The 16,824-nt window shown below is 40.2% G+C and overlaps 1 protein-coding gene across 1 annotated transcript; it reads left to right on the forward strand.

Moving 5' to 3' along the window:
- Window positions 1-10,986, forward strand: LOC146579969 (protein mono-ADP-ribosyltransferase PARP14-like). Its single transcript, XM_085266561.1, has 14 exons — window positions 1-250; window positions 345-469; window positions 2,494-4,008; window positions 4,093-4,329; window positions 4,669-4,893; window positions 5,030-5,084; window positions 5,247-5,393; window positions 6,141-6,203; window positions 6,288-6,464; window positions 6,552-6,728; window positions 6,845-7,474; window positions 7,815-7,951; window positions 8,909-9,089; window positions 9,985-10,986. The coding sequence occupies exons 1-14, from the start codon at window positions 79-81 to the stop codon at window positions 10,269-10,271; spliced, it is 4,128 nt and encodes a 1,375-aa protein (XP_085122687.1). The 5' UTR covers window positions 1-78; the 3' UTR covers window positions 10,272-10,986.
- Window positions 10,987-16,824: the final 5,838 nt, after the last annotated feature.

Here is a 16,824-nt window from a genome sequence, read left to right on the forward strand (position 1 = left end):
AACAGGCCGTGACAGAGCGACACAAACAAGTGTTAGACGGGCTGAAAGTTCTCATGTTAGTGTAGAATTGCAGATAAAATGGATGAATATCCGTATCCACTGTTTTTTGAAGCCACTGACTTTACAGACAGAGAGAAGGAGAAAGTGAGGAGATACTTTCAGAAAAGGCGAGACTCCGGGGGTGGCGACTGCGGAAATCTTGAAAAACTCGGAGGAAGAGTTTATAAAATCTGTTTCAAGTTAAAAGAGGGTAGGACAGTCGATCATTTGTAAAAAAAAAAAAAATTTAGATTTGTGTTTAAATTCAGGCTGTTTCAGTGACTCTGTTTATGGATGTTTTCCAGATCAAGACAGAGTTTTGCAGAGGAAATTTCACACCATCACTCTTCCGAGTGGAGAAGTGCGGCTGACCGTGAGCCGGACAAGTTCACCACAGACCTCTGACCAGCCATCGACAAGCCAATCACTGGTACAGTTTACTGCTCTTTCAAACATGACTTTTGGTTACAGTAAAAACTGAGCGCCAGAATAATGTGGCCAAACTAGTTTAAGAGGAATGAGTTAGCCTCCAGGGGAAGTTGGACAGCTGAGGACAATATTGACAAAAAACAGATGATTATAAAATATTTCAAAGACACTGTAAGTACTGCAAAGAATACATTTTAAATAGTAAAACAGTGCTTTTTAAAAAAAAGATACACGATCATTAAATTTGACGTCAGGGACAAATATAGAGAACTATGTGTTTGCTCCACTTTTGCTGGGCCCTCTTTTTTATAGCTTTCATTTCATTGTGCCTCAGTGTTTTCAGTGGCTGACAGTTCTCAGGTTTCTTTCACTTCTGAGTCTTGCTGTTAATACAGAGTGTAAATATACAGTCTAGTTCAGCATTTTTTAAATAAGAAAGCCTTCCCTGAAAAATACATCATGTAGACGGCACAGTATGTAGATACAAATACAAAAACTTTATACACTATTTTGCATTTAAAGCCTTTGTAGATAAGGAAGAAACCAGTGCCATGTATGATACTCCATCTCCATACCATCAAAGATACTGTTTTTAAAAACAAAACAAAACACATAGGTCATAAAAAGCCAGATGGTAACACTCTCACTGGACACTTTATTAGGTACACCTTGAGAGTAACAGGGAAGACTTCAGTGCTGCTTTAAATCTTTGCAGTTAATTTTTTATTATAATGTTGTGATGTTATTTGAGTTAATGTTTCCTTCCTATCAAGTCAAAGCAGTCTGGCCATCCTCTGACCTCTGACATCAAGAAGACGTTTTCATGCAGAGAATTGGATATTTTCTCTTTTTCATTCCATTCTCTGTAATCCCTGGAGATGGTTGTGTGGGAAAATCCCAGTAGATATATATATCTGAAATACAACAAAATATTAAATTCTTTGTGGAATCCATTGACACTGCATCCCGTTGGCACACAAATGAAATAATATTGTGTTCTAAATTATCACCAGTCATTGCATTCTACTTTCAGTTACATTGTGCACAATATCCTGTCCGTTTTAGAAACAGGGTTGTAGTATATTTCTGTTCTAACACAGTGTCAGAGTCAGATATAACAATCAAAAACAAAAACATATAAACAGATATTAATTTAATGTGTTTTTATCAACATAGGACTGTATGAATCTGTCCCGAATTCGACAAGTGGCACAAAAACAAACCAATGGAGGCCCCAGTAGAGTGCAATCAGATGAAGAGTTTATTAAGAACACACATGCAGGAAGAAGTAAACTCGAAGCAGTCTGGCCATTCTCCTCTGACCTCTGACATCAAGAAGACGTTTTCATGCAGAGAATTGGATATTTTCTCTTTTTCAGTCCATTCTCTGTAATCCCTAGAGATGGTTGTGTAGGAAAATCCCAGTAGAAATAAATCAAAGCAGCCCAAATTTATTTTTCATTCTGATGCTGAGTTCGAACTTCAGAAGATCCTCTTGACCATGTCTATATTGTTAATTGCGTGTGATTGGCTGATTATCCTTATGTATTAATACGCTTAAAGAGGTGTACCTAATATAGTGGCCAGAGTGAACAAAATATTAAATTCTTTGTGAAATCCATGGAGACTGCACTCTGCTAGCACACAGATAAAAAACCTTTAAATTATTCACCAATCATTGCATTCTGCTTTCCTTTACATTATACACAAATACCCAGACTGTTTTAGAAACAGGCCTGTAGCATATTTCTGTTCTAACACAGTGTCACACAGTGTGAATTGGGGCAACGGACTGGACATAGCAAAGATGGCACATATTGGATGGAGTATTAATAGATTTAAAGTAAAAAGAAATAAAAAAAAAACCAGACATGGTAAAGATTACGTCAATTAGAGGTTTTGAATGACGGTTGTGATTCATTTTTGACTTACTGCCCAGGCCTATGTGGTACACTCCCACTGTTTACAATAAGTAGCCTATCGTATATCATAAATTGACAGATTTTTTTTCTTTCCTTCTTTCAGAGCTCTAGAAACCCAAACATAAAGGGTCTTGAGAAGACTTTCAGGATAGATGTTTTCCTGATGTTTTTCCTGAGAGACAACTGTAAAGCATACAAATTTTTGGAAAAACAACTGTCTTCAATCGGCTGCACAGTGGAGCTAAATTTTGATGAAGAAGAAGTTTTGGTTAGAGGGGAGGTTGACAAGGGTCCAGGAGGAGGATTTGGTGGTGCTGCAGAGAAATGGGAGTGCCAAGTGGATCAGGTCTTCATTCGGCTCACCGAGACCTACCTCTGCTATCATGTGCTTGAGCCAAAACAGATGAAAATGGTACTGCAGGACTCGGCCTTTAAGACAGATGATATCAAAGTTTACACAGAGAGTGGCTATGCTGTGGTTGTGGGAGAGGTTGATGCCGTGAAGGAAAAGATTGCAATTCTGGAAAAAAGCCTACCCACCAAAAAGGAAGTGCCAATTGTGGAGAAGAAGTTCAAGCTCATAGAAGAAGAGTTCAATCGAGAAATGCGTGCTAATTGTCCAGAGGTTACAATCATCAGAGGTAGTGCCATGATCACTTTGGAGGGCCCTGACAAAGAGGTGCAGTCAGGAGCTGCAAAACTGGTTGAACTGATTAAGAACGTAAAGGAGAAGAGCGTTAAGTTCCCTACAGCTCTGCTAACCTTCATGAAGACCAGTGATGCCATCCCAAAATACCAAACTCGCTTCCAGCAGAGCCTCAGAAACCCTGTTTTCTTTGAGGTGGGTGCAGATCTGGTTCTGTCCAGTTTGTCCTCTGATGCTCTGAATGAGGCCGAGGCAGCAGTAATGAGAGACCTTAAAGTGACCACTGTACAGCTGCAGGGTGCAATAGATCTCAACAGGTTGAAAGAAATTCTGATGAAAGCCAAGAACGAGGCAAACAGTAGAGAGTTCAGAGTGGACATCAGCTACATGCCAGGCGCCAGGGGAACCTCAACAACCAACGTCCAACTGGTGGGCTACAGTGAAAATGTGGCCAAGCTCAATGAAGTTCTTCATGACTTCCAGTTGAATCAAGTTTCAACTCAAGAAACCATCAATCTGCTTCATCCTGAAATGGTCGACTGTTTTAATAAAATCTTAGACTTGATTGGCATGAAGCAGACCAAGGTGACCTTACAAGCCTCACATTTTCCAAATCCTTGTGTGTTTGTGTCTGGTCCTCGGTGTCATGTTCAGGAGGTCAAGGAGGCCCTAACATCAACTCTAGACAGTGTTGTAGTAGACACTTTGACTCTAGATGGACCAGGGGCTCAGCAGTACTTCCAGGAAGAGGGTAAAGTGACTAAAGAGCTGATAGAGAGCTCCTGTTACGTCATTATCCGAGATAAACAAACTGCAGCCATCCCAAACGTGCAAAGACCACGAAATACCAGCAGACTCAGCGACACACCTAGATCTCTCAGCTACAGCAGCAGCATGTACAGCACAGTTGGAAACTCTGCAATCAACAGAACAAACCTGAAGATCAAACTCAGCAGTTTAGAAAATGAACAGGTTTGATTATTTCCATTCAATTCTATTTCCCATAATCCCAAAATAAAATATCAACATTCATGTTATTCAATATTATTTCTGCAGGCGGATGTTCTGGTGGTCCCCATGCTCAACAAGCAGCTGACTTCTACAAATATTGGCAACAGTTTGTTGGCCAAAGCTGGGAATGTATTAAAGTTAAAGTTTGATTCAGTCTTAGCCAGTTGTGCCCTCGCCCCTGGTGATGTTCAGCTGGTTGATGCACCTCCATCTCTGGGCTGCTCCAGGATTTTCTTCATTGAGTGCTTGCCTTGGGACGGAGTAAGAGGAAAGAGCGTTCAGGTAAAATTAAGGACTTTCATTAACACTTCTGGTGATGGAGAAGTGCTAATTCATATTTAATTTACCTTCAGAAAACCATTGAAATCCACTTTATAGCTGTACATAGATGAAAGTATTAATTGGAATAATCAGATGATATCTACGTGTATGTACAAAAGTAATTTAATTGAAAAGCGAAAGCATTAATGTACCAACCAGATAACTGCAAGAGCAGTCTTATACAACCAAATTGAACTTTTTGTGCAGCCTCACTGTTTTCCATGTGTGCTCTGTTAGTTGCAGTGTGCAATCCAACAGTTTGAAAACATAGTTTAAAAATATGTAACTTTTGATTTGCAGGCTCTTGGTAACGGTCTGAAGAGGTGTCTGGAGCTCTGTGCACAGCTGAATTTGGGTTCAGTGGCCATTCCAATCATTGGGCCAGGAATTGTTTTACAATACCCGCTGAGAGAAGCTATTCAAGTGTTGACTGACGTCATTCACCAGTTTGGATTATCTGCATCCTCTGGATCTCTTACAAACATCCACATTGTCATTAAACCTGGTTACCCTGATTCTGAGGAGGTCAGTGTCAATCGATATGTCCTGATCTGATATGCATATCATACTTTATTTATAAAACACTTTAAAAAACAAGAACAGGGCTGTCCTGACCAGACATCAATTATTTATGTTGTTATTCTTGTGTTTTTATTTACAGTGCTACCACGATGTCTACAAACAGCTCAGCTTAAATATGAACCAGGGAGGCCAAGGTAAACTAGCACTACTCAGACTGTCTTTATTATGTGACATTAATGAATAGTGAGCAGATAAAAAGCATTCAGCCAGTGTCATATTTTACCATATTCATCAGCACCCTCAGTCATCAGATTAAATGTCAAACAAAATCTAATGTGTGGTGTTCTTCGTCTCAGCAATCTTCAGGTCCCTCACCAGCGACCTAGATGACATCATCATAACAGTGGGAAGTGGAGTTAAACTACATGTGGTGTTTGGTGACATCACTAATGAGACTACAGATGCTGTGGTGAACACAACAGACTTCCAAAATTTTAACCTTGGTAGGTGAAACCGAGGATGCATATAAAGGCAGGAAGGCGGAGTGAGCAGGAGGCCCATGATGTAACTTTGAAGTTATTTTTAACCACAATGGTAGCATAGCTCTCTATGGATGACAAAGGAAAACAGCTCTTCATGAAAATCTGCACAGATATAGGGATACCCATATGATTGTAATCTTTGAAGTTTTCATCTAGCATTATTAACAAGCCTCTTGGATTAGCTAAAAACCTCACTATATACTTATGAAGAGCATAACTGACAGTTTGACATTTTGTGATGCATATGGAGCTGCAACACTAGATAATTTGTTGTATTTTGGATCTCATACCTATCATGATTATAGTTTCACATAGTGAAATAAAGTGCATATTACGCATAATATGCACATTAGTCTTAGTGGATGGCAATCCAAAACTCTGAGGCACAGGCGATGGAAAGCAATCAGATGATCAAACTATAACAAAGACAAGTGAGTCAATAACAGTCTGGCAGGGAACAGAGGTGACGTGGTGAACTGGTATACTGCCTGTGGTGTCAACCTGGCATGAGAAATGTTTGATCTCCAGCCAAGCAGGTTTGGCAGGGATTAACCTTTGACTTACCTGTGAGTACCATTTCCCATAAATGCATTTAGATTGATTAGGGGAAATAGGGTTGATGACTCACTGTATGCTTCACAAGCTTTCCTTCACGGACAGATTATAAGTTCTTTAATATATATTTTTCTGATTTTTCGTCATCTACAGATGGAGTATGCAAAGACATCTTAACTGTAGCTGGACCAGAGGTGGAAGCTAAACTGAAAGCAGGTGAGAAAAAGAGAAGCTGCTACTTACCTTCTCATCTTACTTATCTGACTCTCACTCATGCTTCCTGTGTCACTTTCTGTGCAGCAAAAGTGAATCGAGGAGAAATTTATGTGACCCAGTCTGGAAACTTCCCCTGTAAAGCTATTTTTCATGTATGTGGAGAAAAGGATCAAGCTCTCATTGAACAACTTGTGTGTGATATCATTGCCTATTGTGAATGCTATAAATACAGTTCAGTGGCAATTCCTGCCATCTGTGCTGGTAAGTATTTTTTTGGGGCATTTCTATTCATTCAGTTTGTTGTGAAACACAAACACACACACCTAAATGCAAGTGGTGTTTTTTCAGGAGCTGGAGGGTTAAATCCTGCGATTGTAGCAGGAGCCATTCTTCAAGGGATCAAGGCTTCTGCATCATCTATGAACAGCCTCACCAACATCCGTCTCACCCTGATTAAGATCGATGTCTTCTTGGCTTTTAAAGAGAAAACGATGCAGATGTATTCCCCAGCTGTCATCAACAGAGGTGACAGAAATATTCACAAACTGACATCTTATGTGCAATTGAATTTTAAAACGAATTTGAAAATAAAAACTGATTACAAATTTATTTTACTGAAATTTTTTACTGATTTGTTCTAGTACTTCCAGTACTTCCAGTACTTCCAGTTCAAGTACAGCAACAACAGCCTCCTCATTCTGTGAGTGCATACCTCAGCAGTCTCCAAATCAGCTCTACAAGTCAGCAGTCTGTCTTCACGTTCCTGGGTCTTTCCAAAAAAGACGTTGATGATGCCATGGAAAAGCTGAAGCATCAATATCACACACAGTGCTCCAGTAACACCTTCTTAAAGGAGGAACTGGAACCCCTCGACCAGGATGACATGATGGAGCTGAAGGAGCTGGTGGAGTCTGAGGGTTTATTCATGCAAACTGATCAGTCTGGCTCTCTAACAGTGAGTGGATTGAAAGACGGGGTCACCCGGGTGATGCAGAAAATGAATCAGTGTCAGTTAATGGGTCTTGCTAATGAGGTGAGAGTCAGGGTGGAGGAGGATTTGTACCTCCGAGTTGTTTGGTGCATCCTGGCACATAACGGAAACTGGGAAAGACTTCCCAGAACAGCCAATCACCAACTGGAAAACAACGAATTAACAGAAGGAATAAAAGACGCACAGGGACTCGTATGGGAGGTTAATCTACAGACAATGATGGCCACACAGCAACTGAGCAGACAGGCGATGAAGCTAAAGCGACTTGAGAATCTGAGAGGTGAGAAGAAAGAAACTAAAAAACTACTTGTAGTAAAGAAGGTTGCAAAAGTCATTGTGAAACATGAAAGCAACAATAAACTGTTCACTTTTAAACAAAAAGTATGAAAATCCTAGATCAGCTGATAAGGTTGGATCATGTTGATTTAACAGGAGTGTTATAATATTGTCAGACGGGCTCCATTGCAAGTTTTGGTTGTATTCATTCATGATACTATTAAAATCTTTTTTTCTTTTTAGGTGCTTCATTAAAGATTTGCAGTAAATAGCAAAATAAAACTCAACATAGGCTCTAGGTGTCTTCTCATGTGGTATATGCTATATATGCTTGTCTCTTTCAGACTTTACTTACCCTCTGTACTGGGACAGCATGGCTGCTAATGAGAGCTTGAAGGTCGTTACACTGGAGCCTTCCTCTGCAGAGTACCGGGCAGTGAAGGAGGCCTTCAAACGAACTGTTGCCAAAACTGTGATGAAGGTGGGTGGCTGTCCTTTGTGTAAGGGAACATTTCAGTTTCTATTTATATTACCTGTCTTATAATATGAATGCTGCTTTGTCGCTACTTTATTCTTCTTTAGTCAATAGAACAGTTTATTTATTTTGATTCACTAAATATAACAGTTGTTTATTCAATTCTTTGGCTTTTTTTGTTTTGTTTTTTGACTATTAGCAAAAAACAAAATCCTGCAATGGCAATGTCATCGAAAACATGATTTTGCTTATGCGTCCACGTATTGTTATGGTTGTTTTTGCTATTGGGGCTTAACACTAAATAATCATAATCAGTAACAACATGTTAAAAGGGGGTTTGTCAAGGTCTGGCTGTGTGGCAAGCAGAGGTTGGACCCAAATGCAGCACTCCAGAGATGAAACATGAACTTATGCAGCTTTATTGCTGAGAACTACAAACTGAAAGTACAAAACAAAACTCCTGGAATGGTAACTAAGCAGCGTGGCAACATGAAGTAAACTGCACATGGGGGGTACATGGCAGTAGGACATGAAGACTGACAACATGACGAGAAACGGAGACAAACTGTGGAACAGACTTAGTGTTTGAGTTCCTCACTAAGTCTGTTCCACAGCTTCACTCCCACATTCAGTGATATGAAAACTTCTTTTATCAGTAACAAAACACATTTATATAGAAAAGGGAAGAATAAAATAATATTAAAATTTAATTCCAAATCAGTCAATGTCACATTTTACAAATAAATTCATTTCCTCTTTTAAAAGATGATTCATTTAATTAAATTTTCTTTATTTATTTCAGCATTCATTTGGGATTTTAGGAGGATTTTACTTTCAATCCACCATTGAAACTATGCCATCACTATGATGACATACTTTGAACGACCCCTCAGATGTAATTAATATCCTGGATTATCTTGTTAGGCAGCTCTTTAATCCTTTGTCCTTCTTCTCTCATGTCAGATTGAGCGTTTGCAGAACGTTCACCTGCGGCGCACCTATGAAGCACAGAGGAAGCACATTTCTGATAAGAACGCACAGGAGGGAGGAGCAGGGGAGAAACTTCTGTACCACGGGACGACCCAGGAAAATTGCGACTCCATAGTGAAAACTGGATTCAACAGGAGCTTTGCTGGACAAAATGGTAATAATCTTTTTATAGAGTCCACATTTACTGAACCAAAACTTTGTGTTATAAATGGTTCTTTACTTCTTATATTCTTTATATTCCTTAATGGAAAGATTGGTGTTCTTTATGGTTTTAGAGTTTTAAAGCTTGTTATAAAGCAGCTCTTCTCTGGACGATTATGCCTCCACCTGCTTTGGTAGATATCTAGAACTCTGTGAAAATAGAATAGTGCTTGACTTCTAAGCATAGAGACTACATCCCTGGGTCGTCTGAAATCAGCAGCCCGTGAGTTAACAGCCAAATGCGTTAAACGATTTTGCACCTTAGAGTCATTCAGTCAACAATGAACGTCTCTGTTCTAGAAAGTCAAATGCTCAAAATTATACAATGCTGGGTCAATAGGACAATAAAAAATGGCTAAAAGAAGACAAGAAAAGTGCTACAATAGCCCAAAGTCAAATGTTGTGGTGGGACCTGAAGAGCAGCGGTCCCCAACCGTTTTTGCAGCATGGATCAGTTTATGTCCAACAGAATTTTCACGGACCGGCCTTTAAGGTGTTGCAGATATGTACAACAAAATAAAACCAGTACCGGTACCAAAAAAAAAAAAAAAAAGATTTATTCATAACACAAGGGACAAGACCCAGGGACACTGAGTTAACAATAAAAACGAGGCCTAGTAGAGTAACGGCACTTGATTTCTTAAAGACATGTTTTTATGTTCCTGTATGCACTAATAAAACATGCTGCAATCCACTGCATGGTTAAAATCTTGAACACCTGGTGAAAGATATGAAATAAACAGTACTTGTAACAAAGGCAGGGTTAGTGAACTAGTAACTAGTTCTGTGTCACTACAGTGTAAATACAATCATCTGTTGTTAATTTCCTTTTCTCTTTTCACCCTCAGCAACTGCATACGGTCTTGGGACCTACTTTGCTGTAAATGCCAACTACTCGGCTCAACCCACCTACTCCAAGCCAGCTGCTGATGGTTCTCAGTTAATGTTCGTCGCCCGAGTCCTCACAGGTGTCTTCGCTCAGGGCCAAGCTACCATGAAGGTGCCTCCACCTCGAAACACCCAGCAGCCTCATGACCGCTATGACAGTGTGGTAGACAAAAAGGATAACCCCAGCATGTATGTTGTGTTTCATGACAACCAAGCGTACCCTGATTACCTCATCACATTCAAGTGAGAGTAAAGGAAAAGTGTTTTCCACTGTTTATAAATGAAAGTGTCTGAAAAATCAATTATGAATAATATAAAAGTTACAAATTGAATTGTCACTGTCACCGACCTAGCTAAACAGCAGCTGCTTCAAATGAAATTAAAAGTTACATATATGTACATAAACACTGGAAACATGTTACACAATTATGCAGGTTTTAATCTTTTATTTGGTTGATCTTCTTACATCTTCACCTTGCCAAGTGTAAAGTGCTTTGAATACATCTAATTAATCTGAGAACATGGCACAATACCCTAATAAAGATTTACTGACTGACAATGGTCCATTCTTGAGAAATTAGAGGTGGGTAATCAACAGCAGACTTCCTGTTTAAACCCCCAAGCTGAGGATTTTGGCAGTTATCTTAGTTTATATTTTATTTATTTATTTATTTATTTTAATAAAACCAGACCATACCAAGACAGTGTTGGACCTGACTGAGAATCTCAGGGACACGAGCTCTAATTTACACCTTCGTTATTGTCTATCTTACTCTAAATGGGAAATGAACACGTTGAACTAGGCCAGGGGTCAGCAACCTTTTACACCCAAAGAGCCATTTGGACCCGGTTTCCAAGCAAAAGAAAACACTGGGAGCCGCAAATACTTTTTGACATCTAAAATGAAGATAACACTGTATATATTGTTTTTTACTTTTATGCTTTGTGTGAACGACTAAGGTGTGTTGCTTATGAAATCCATGAAGTGCTACAGAGAAACTTACATGTTATTTATGTAATGAACACATTTTGAACTCTTAAAGAAATATAACAAAAGGAAAGACACCCAGCTGAACTAAAATGATCCATGTAGCAAACAGAAACTGTGGTGAGCCGCCAGCCTTATATCACCTTTGGGCTTTTGGAGCCTTGACCTGACTTTTAAAAAATAATTGGAAAAAAAGCACTATGCTGCAAAAAAAAAAATGAAAATTGATATTTGCAAAATTCTGCCTAAATATGTATTTTACCTGGTTAATCTGTGTGGCGGGGCGTGGTCTGAAGCGCTGCTGCAGGGGAGGCGGACGCACCTGAGCGGCACCCGCAATCACGCCTTGCCGCCTTAACGTCTGTGCTCTCTATGCTGTTGTTGGTGTGTGTCGGGCTGTGAGCTGAAAAGCTACAGCCGGCTGTATGCGTACAGCAACCGTGTGTGAAAAGTGGTCAATAAAGAGAAGCTGTAACGCGTGTTCATGGAAACATCGTCAGGTCTGCCGTGATATGTTTACAATGGGACTTCTGCTCCTGAACCTCTGCGCACAGCGTCTGCAGATCAGGGCTTTCATCTTTACGCAGGACTGTAAGCTGTCATCTGTGAGGCGTGAGCGGTGTTTGTTTTTAACATAGTTCAGGGAGGAGAATAGCTGCTGACATAATGTGGATCCGAAGATCCATAACTGGCCTACCTGGGGTTGAAAGTCTCGATAAATGCATGTTGTTTCGGCGGGTATGACGCTTATTTTGAGCGATGAAAAAATAATAGAATATAATTGTATTTTTATATTTCTAGAACTACAAGTTAAAAAAGAACTAACATAAATAAAATACACTTCAGCTAAATATTTCTAATTTATTTTCCCAAACCACGCGGAGCCACACTATAAGGACTAAAGAGCCGCATGCGGCTCCTGAGCCGCAGGTTGCCGACCCCTGAACTAGGCATAAAAACCCTCAGGTCAGTCACAAGACAACTGGTAAATAAGTCCTGAAGAGCCTCAGTCTGGTTTTCTCTGACCTGTCCATAGTTCCAGTCAGTCTCAGCAATGTCATCATAGAAACCATGATAGATGATCCCCATCTCGGTCATCACACTCCTCCCTCTCCATCTCATCATCCAGAAACACAGCATCCTCTGAGGGACGACAACATGTCAGGTGATTGAGTGGGACAAAAACCAAACTGTGATGTTACAGTTCAGACTTTAAAAGACACACACATAAAAATTAAAACAACACAACAGAGGATACCCAAACATCCTGATGAGATTTTTTTTTTATTATTGTTGTAATTGCAGGCTAAAAGTTTCACATATGGGACATTTCAATTTATAATGTGATGCGCACCTTTAAGTCTCTACTTAAGAAGACACAGCATCGCAGCTTTACTTTAATTCTTTTTTTTTTTTTTTTTTTTTCCGCCTGTCCCATTTGGTTCTTTAGCCATCAGAATTGTTGTCTGAAGACCAACAAGGATACCCAATGGATTTACTTTGCCAAATGGATCATCGTGGCATTGCCGTATTGGTCCATTTGGTCGATCTTTGTTTTTATTATTTATTATATTTTATTTACAGATGTTACAGACGGGACAGACATGAGTGAGAGATAGGAAAGGGAGAAAGAAAGAGGAAGGAAAGGAAAAACAGAAGGGGAGAGGGACAGAGAGAAAGGGGGGGAGAAAAAAAATAAAAATCTCCTGGATCACCTGTTGAGAGAAGAATAGAAAACAAGCAAAAAAAGACAAAAAAAAAAGAAACAAAGCAACATACTAAACACAACACCATCGCATTAATCTAGCTAAGTGTAAACAGCAGTAAATACTAAATATTCAATGTTGTTGTGCAGCACGCAGGACAGATGTGCTTCGAAGTAGCAGCCAAGAAAGGTGTAATTTGGGTCTACGAGCAGTGAACACCCGTGTGCATACCTGTGTGGATCAGCGTGCTTGTATTCCAAAGGTTTCTCCATGTAACGATCTGCTAGGGAGTGTGGGGGGGCCACAGCCCCGTCCTCCAGGGTGTGAAGCAGGTATGGAGGAGATCAAAACTCCAGACATCCAGAGGCCCCCAGAACACAAGAAACCATGGAAGACCAACAGAGGGGCAGCCGCGCCACTGTCCCAGTAAGAGCTGAGGAGAGTCCCAGATGAGGGGTCACTCAGCAGCCGCGGAGCAGAAGCCAGGGGGAGTTGCAGTGACGCGCCCGTGAGCTCCGCCGGCCGCCAGCTGTGCCTGAGTGACCGAGCCCCAGGCCGAGAGGCCGGGGGCACCCCATCCCCGAAGGGGCCCGAGCGAGCCCCAGGCTCCAGGCCCCGATAAGCGGCCGCCAAGGAGTGAGCCGGTGTGTACCTGGACGCCCATCCCCAGACACAAAGAACCACCAACACACCGACACCTGAGGGAGTCCGCCACCGGCAGGGGAAGTGGTGGTAAGTGGAGATAGGCCTCCAAACCTTGGAGGGCCTGAGGTGTCCCCAGAGAGGTGGCGTCTGATACCCAACCTGACATATAGACACAGACATACAGGCACACACAGATACAAACATCCATTCCCACCCTCATGCTCTCATATGCACTCACTCCACACTCAACCAACGTGGAGACAGACATAAAGAGACGCTGTACACACGATCACACTCCCCAAGCGTACTCTACAAACCAGGTCTAGGTACCCTTGCCCCTGGAGGGGGGAACTGCACCCAGACCCAGGTGGTGTTACCCTTTTCCCTGCGGTGGGGAGAGGCAGACCACCCCGACTCCGTAGCAGCAGGGAGGCCCCACACTCCAGACCGCAGTCGGACGGCCAACTCCACCTAGCCCTCCCGCTCCAGCAGGCCGCAGAGAATGGGGGTGGGAGAAGACTCCAAACCTCCCTCAACCCGCTCATTGTAGTGTTGATGCATGTGTGTTCTAAGGTGCAGCTTTACTTTAATTCACCATAAAGTAGCTTTGAAGGTGCTTATTGTAAAGCCCTTGGTCTAAAAATATCTAAAAATCTTCCAAACTTAACTGAGATTATTAACAGATTGCAATAATGAGGTAGAACCAGAAACATGTTGAATTTTTTATGTAATACCACTTTGTACCCCTAGATGGTGCAGCGAATCAGTGAAAGCTTCATTTAAGAACACATTCTTACATTTTTATTTCTCACAGTGGCCTGGAAGAAATTTAAAGCCTGACAAGGAGACAAACAGATCAGGCTGGTTAAAAGGAAATATTAATATTTAAAGAGAAACACAGATTTGAAAATTTTGACACACAAATGCCGAAAATTCCAGGTAACAAAATCCAAAGAAGTGGATCTGATCTGGATCTGAATCAATTTTCTGAGATTGCAACAAATCCACATAGTAAAAGTCTGTCCCCTGCAGTAAAATTTGTATTTAAATACTTTAAAGGGTAATTACATAAAGTACCTTTATGACCTGAGCTTTCTACTTTAAATACAAGAAGAAAGTGCTGGGAGAGAAAACTGAAAATTTATATTCATTTTCCAGCGAGCTGCTACTCTGTAGAGATCTTTGTACATCTACAGCACCTCCGTGGATTGAGAATACAAAGTCTACACGGCTACAGGAGTTTCTTTCTTTAGTTCAAACTTGTAACATACACCTGTTAGTTGGGGTTGGATCACGTCCACAGCATAAACAAACCGCTGTGGGGTTTTGGAACTGTACCGAGACCATCTGCCAGAGCCTGGCCATGCCAATCAAAGTAAGACCAAATAGGCATTGTTTTGGTCCACACCAAGTACAATTACTGTTCACACCTGGACAATTGAACCATACCAAGGAGGAAAACTAACCCATGTTTGATTTAAATAGATTAAACGGCGCAGGTGTGAAAACACCCCAAGTCACAATTGGAGCAATGCAACCATGCAAGCAGATGAAGGTAGAGGTTTAACATTATGATTGAGCAGTGATTTCACAGTACTACCTCTGGTGCAAAAGGGTACTTGAGTATGTTGTATCCTGTGTAAATCTGGCTTTGGGGGTGGTTATAAAATGATTAATATTTGTATCGGTTCTGTTCAGGTTTATTGTATGGCTTCACTGTTGTATTTTAAGAGATATTGTAGTTTGTTTTTCTTTTCAAATTACTGTCACACTGTTAAAATATTTTCTATAAACTGATGTATTTTTCTTAGCTGCGGGGAGGCAGATGGCTGCCCCTCCCTGAGCCTGGTTCTGCTAAAAGGTTTCATCCTGTTAAAGGGAGTTTTTCCTTCCCACTCTCAGTCAACGCTGTCACTGTTTGCTGATCTAACTTACTATCAACTGAGCAGCCATAAAAATAATCACTCTGAAGGAAAAACTGCTGAAGCACCTTTGAATGGGAAGGACATATTTAAAGAAGCACAGATCACTGTTGATGTTGAGACAGTGCAACATATATACGTGGTCACTTCTGGTCTTTCTGACAATTTACACCAAAAATATGAGCATTTCAACAATGCTATTCAAACCATATTTTGAAAAACCATGTCATTATTTGTTAATGCATAATAAACAAAGCTTACTTCAATAAAGTATTCTGATTCTGATTCTGATTACTTCAATTGGACTCTAAAGATTGGGTTCTTAAATATTTGCAATTTCCTCAGAAGTGAATAATATGTGATTTTGAGTTTGTTTAGTAGCATTATGAAAAACAAAGTGTTTTTAAAATGTCTTACATCAACAATGATTTTTTTTTCCCTCTGAATTTTTAGATATACTTTTTTAGCTCTTAAAATAAATTCTTTGAGAAAGAAAAATAAAGGATATAGGTACAAAAACTGTGACTGATTTCCAGATTTTAGGATTCATTCCTCTGACACTCACTGAGTCAGGGCCGTGTGTGTCTGAACATCCAAATTAAATTTGTTGTCTTTCTTAGCTAGATCATTCATTGCCTAACATCAATTTAAACTGTTTCATTAATGAATGAATGGATTAATTAATTAATGAACACACAGTGTAACACCTGCATAAATGTATTTTATCAGTACATCAATAATTGTGCTTTACTTCTTAAAACTGCTTCATAGTTTCTATAAACATTTTAAATAACATCTTTTCATTCATTGTATTAACGAATTAACATTTTAGAAATGACTCCATTGCTATTACATATGTTTTCTTTCACTCTGGAGGCCACATCATGAATTAAACCGAAATGTCACATGAAGCAAAACATGAATAAAAACAACTTGAATATCAAATTTCCCTGGATTACTATTACATCTCACTGCACCGACACAGTTTTGGGTCTATAATGACACCTAGTGGGTTGGTGTGGTAATACTGCAGGATATAAGGAAGGTTTTACACGAAGGGATTCCTGTATGTTCAGGGTGTGCCCCGCCTCTACAGACCTATGGTAGCTGGGATAGGCTCCAGCTCCAGTGCGTCCAGATAGGGATAAGCGCAAGAGGACGAATGGATGGATGGATGGGTTTATGTGAAATATATTTGTTGTTGTTTCAGATTTTCTCAAATGTTTCTATCGGATCAGATAAAACATAAAGTTCAAACCCTTATTTGCTGTCAGCATAATTACTGGTAAAATGTCTTTCTCAAAACCATATTAAGACATAAATATAATTTAGAGTTATACTCTGACAGCTGAAACACCTTTAAAGTACCTGCAGAACAGGTGAGCCGAGAAAAGCCCCTTAGAATTAAATGCGGACTTTTTCAATTGCTGGGTGTGGGAGTGTAAACACGAAGAGGCGATACCTAAAACAGTGAAAGTGAAACAAAAACGGGCACTCACAGAGTGGCTCAAACAAATGTTTGACGGGATTAAAGTTCTC

Source organism: Mchenga conophoros, linkage group LG3 (assembly GCF_057382185.1).
Source record: "Mchenga conophoros isolate Kocher_MC1m ecotype Shallow Benthic linkage group LG3, M_conophoros_male_GT1.1, whole genome shotgun sequence".
Lineage (NCBI taxonomy): Eukaryota > Metazoa > Chordata > Actinopteri > Cichliformes > Cichlidae > Mchenga > Mchenga conophoros.

Bases quoted from the DNA above. Each gene is read 5' to 3' on its own strand.
- LOC146579969 (XM_085266561.1), top strand. From the start codon at position 79: ATGGATGAATATCCGTATCCACTGTTTTTTGAAGCCACTGACTTTACA. The intron at 5,394-6,140 runs GTAGGTGAAACC...CGTCATCTACAG, and splicing joins CTTCCAAAATTTTAACCTTG to ATGGAGTATGCAAAGACATC. The intron at 6,729-6,844 runs GTGACAGAAATA...GATTTGTTCTAG, and splicing joins CCCAGCTGTCATCAACAGAG to TACTTCCAGTACTTCCAGTA.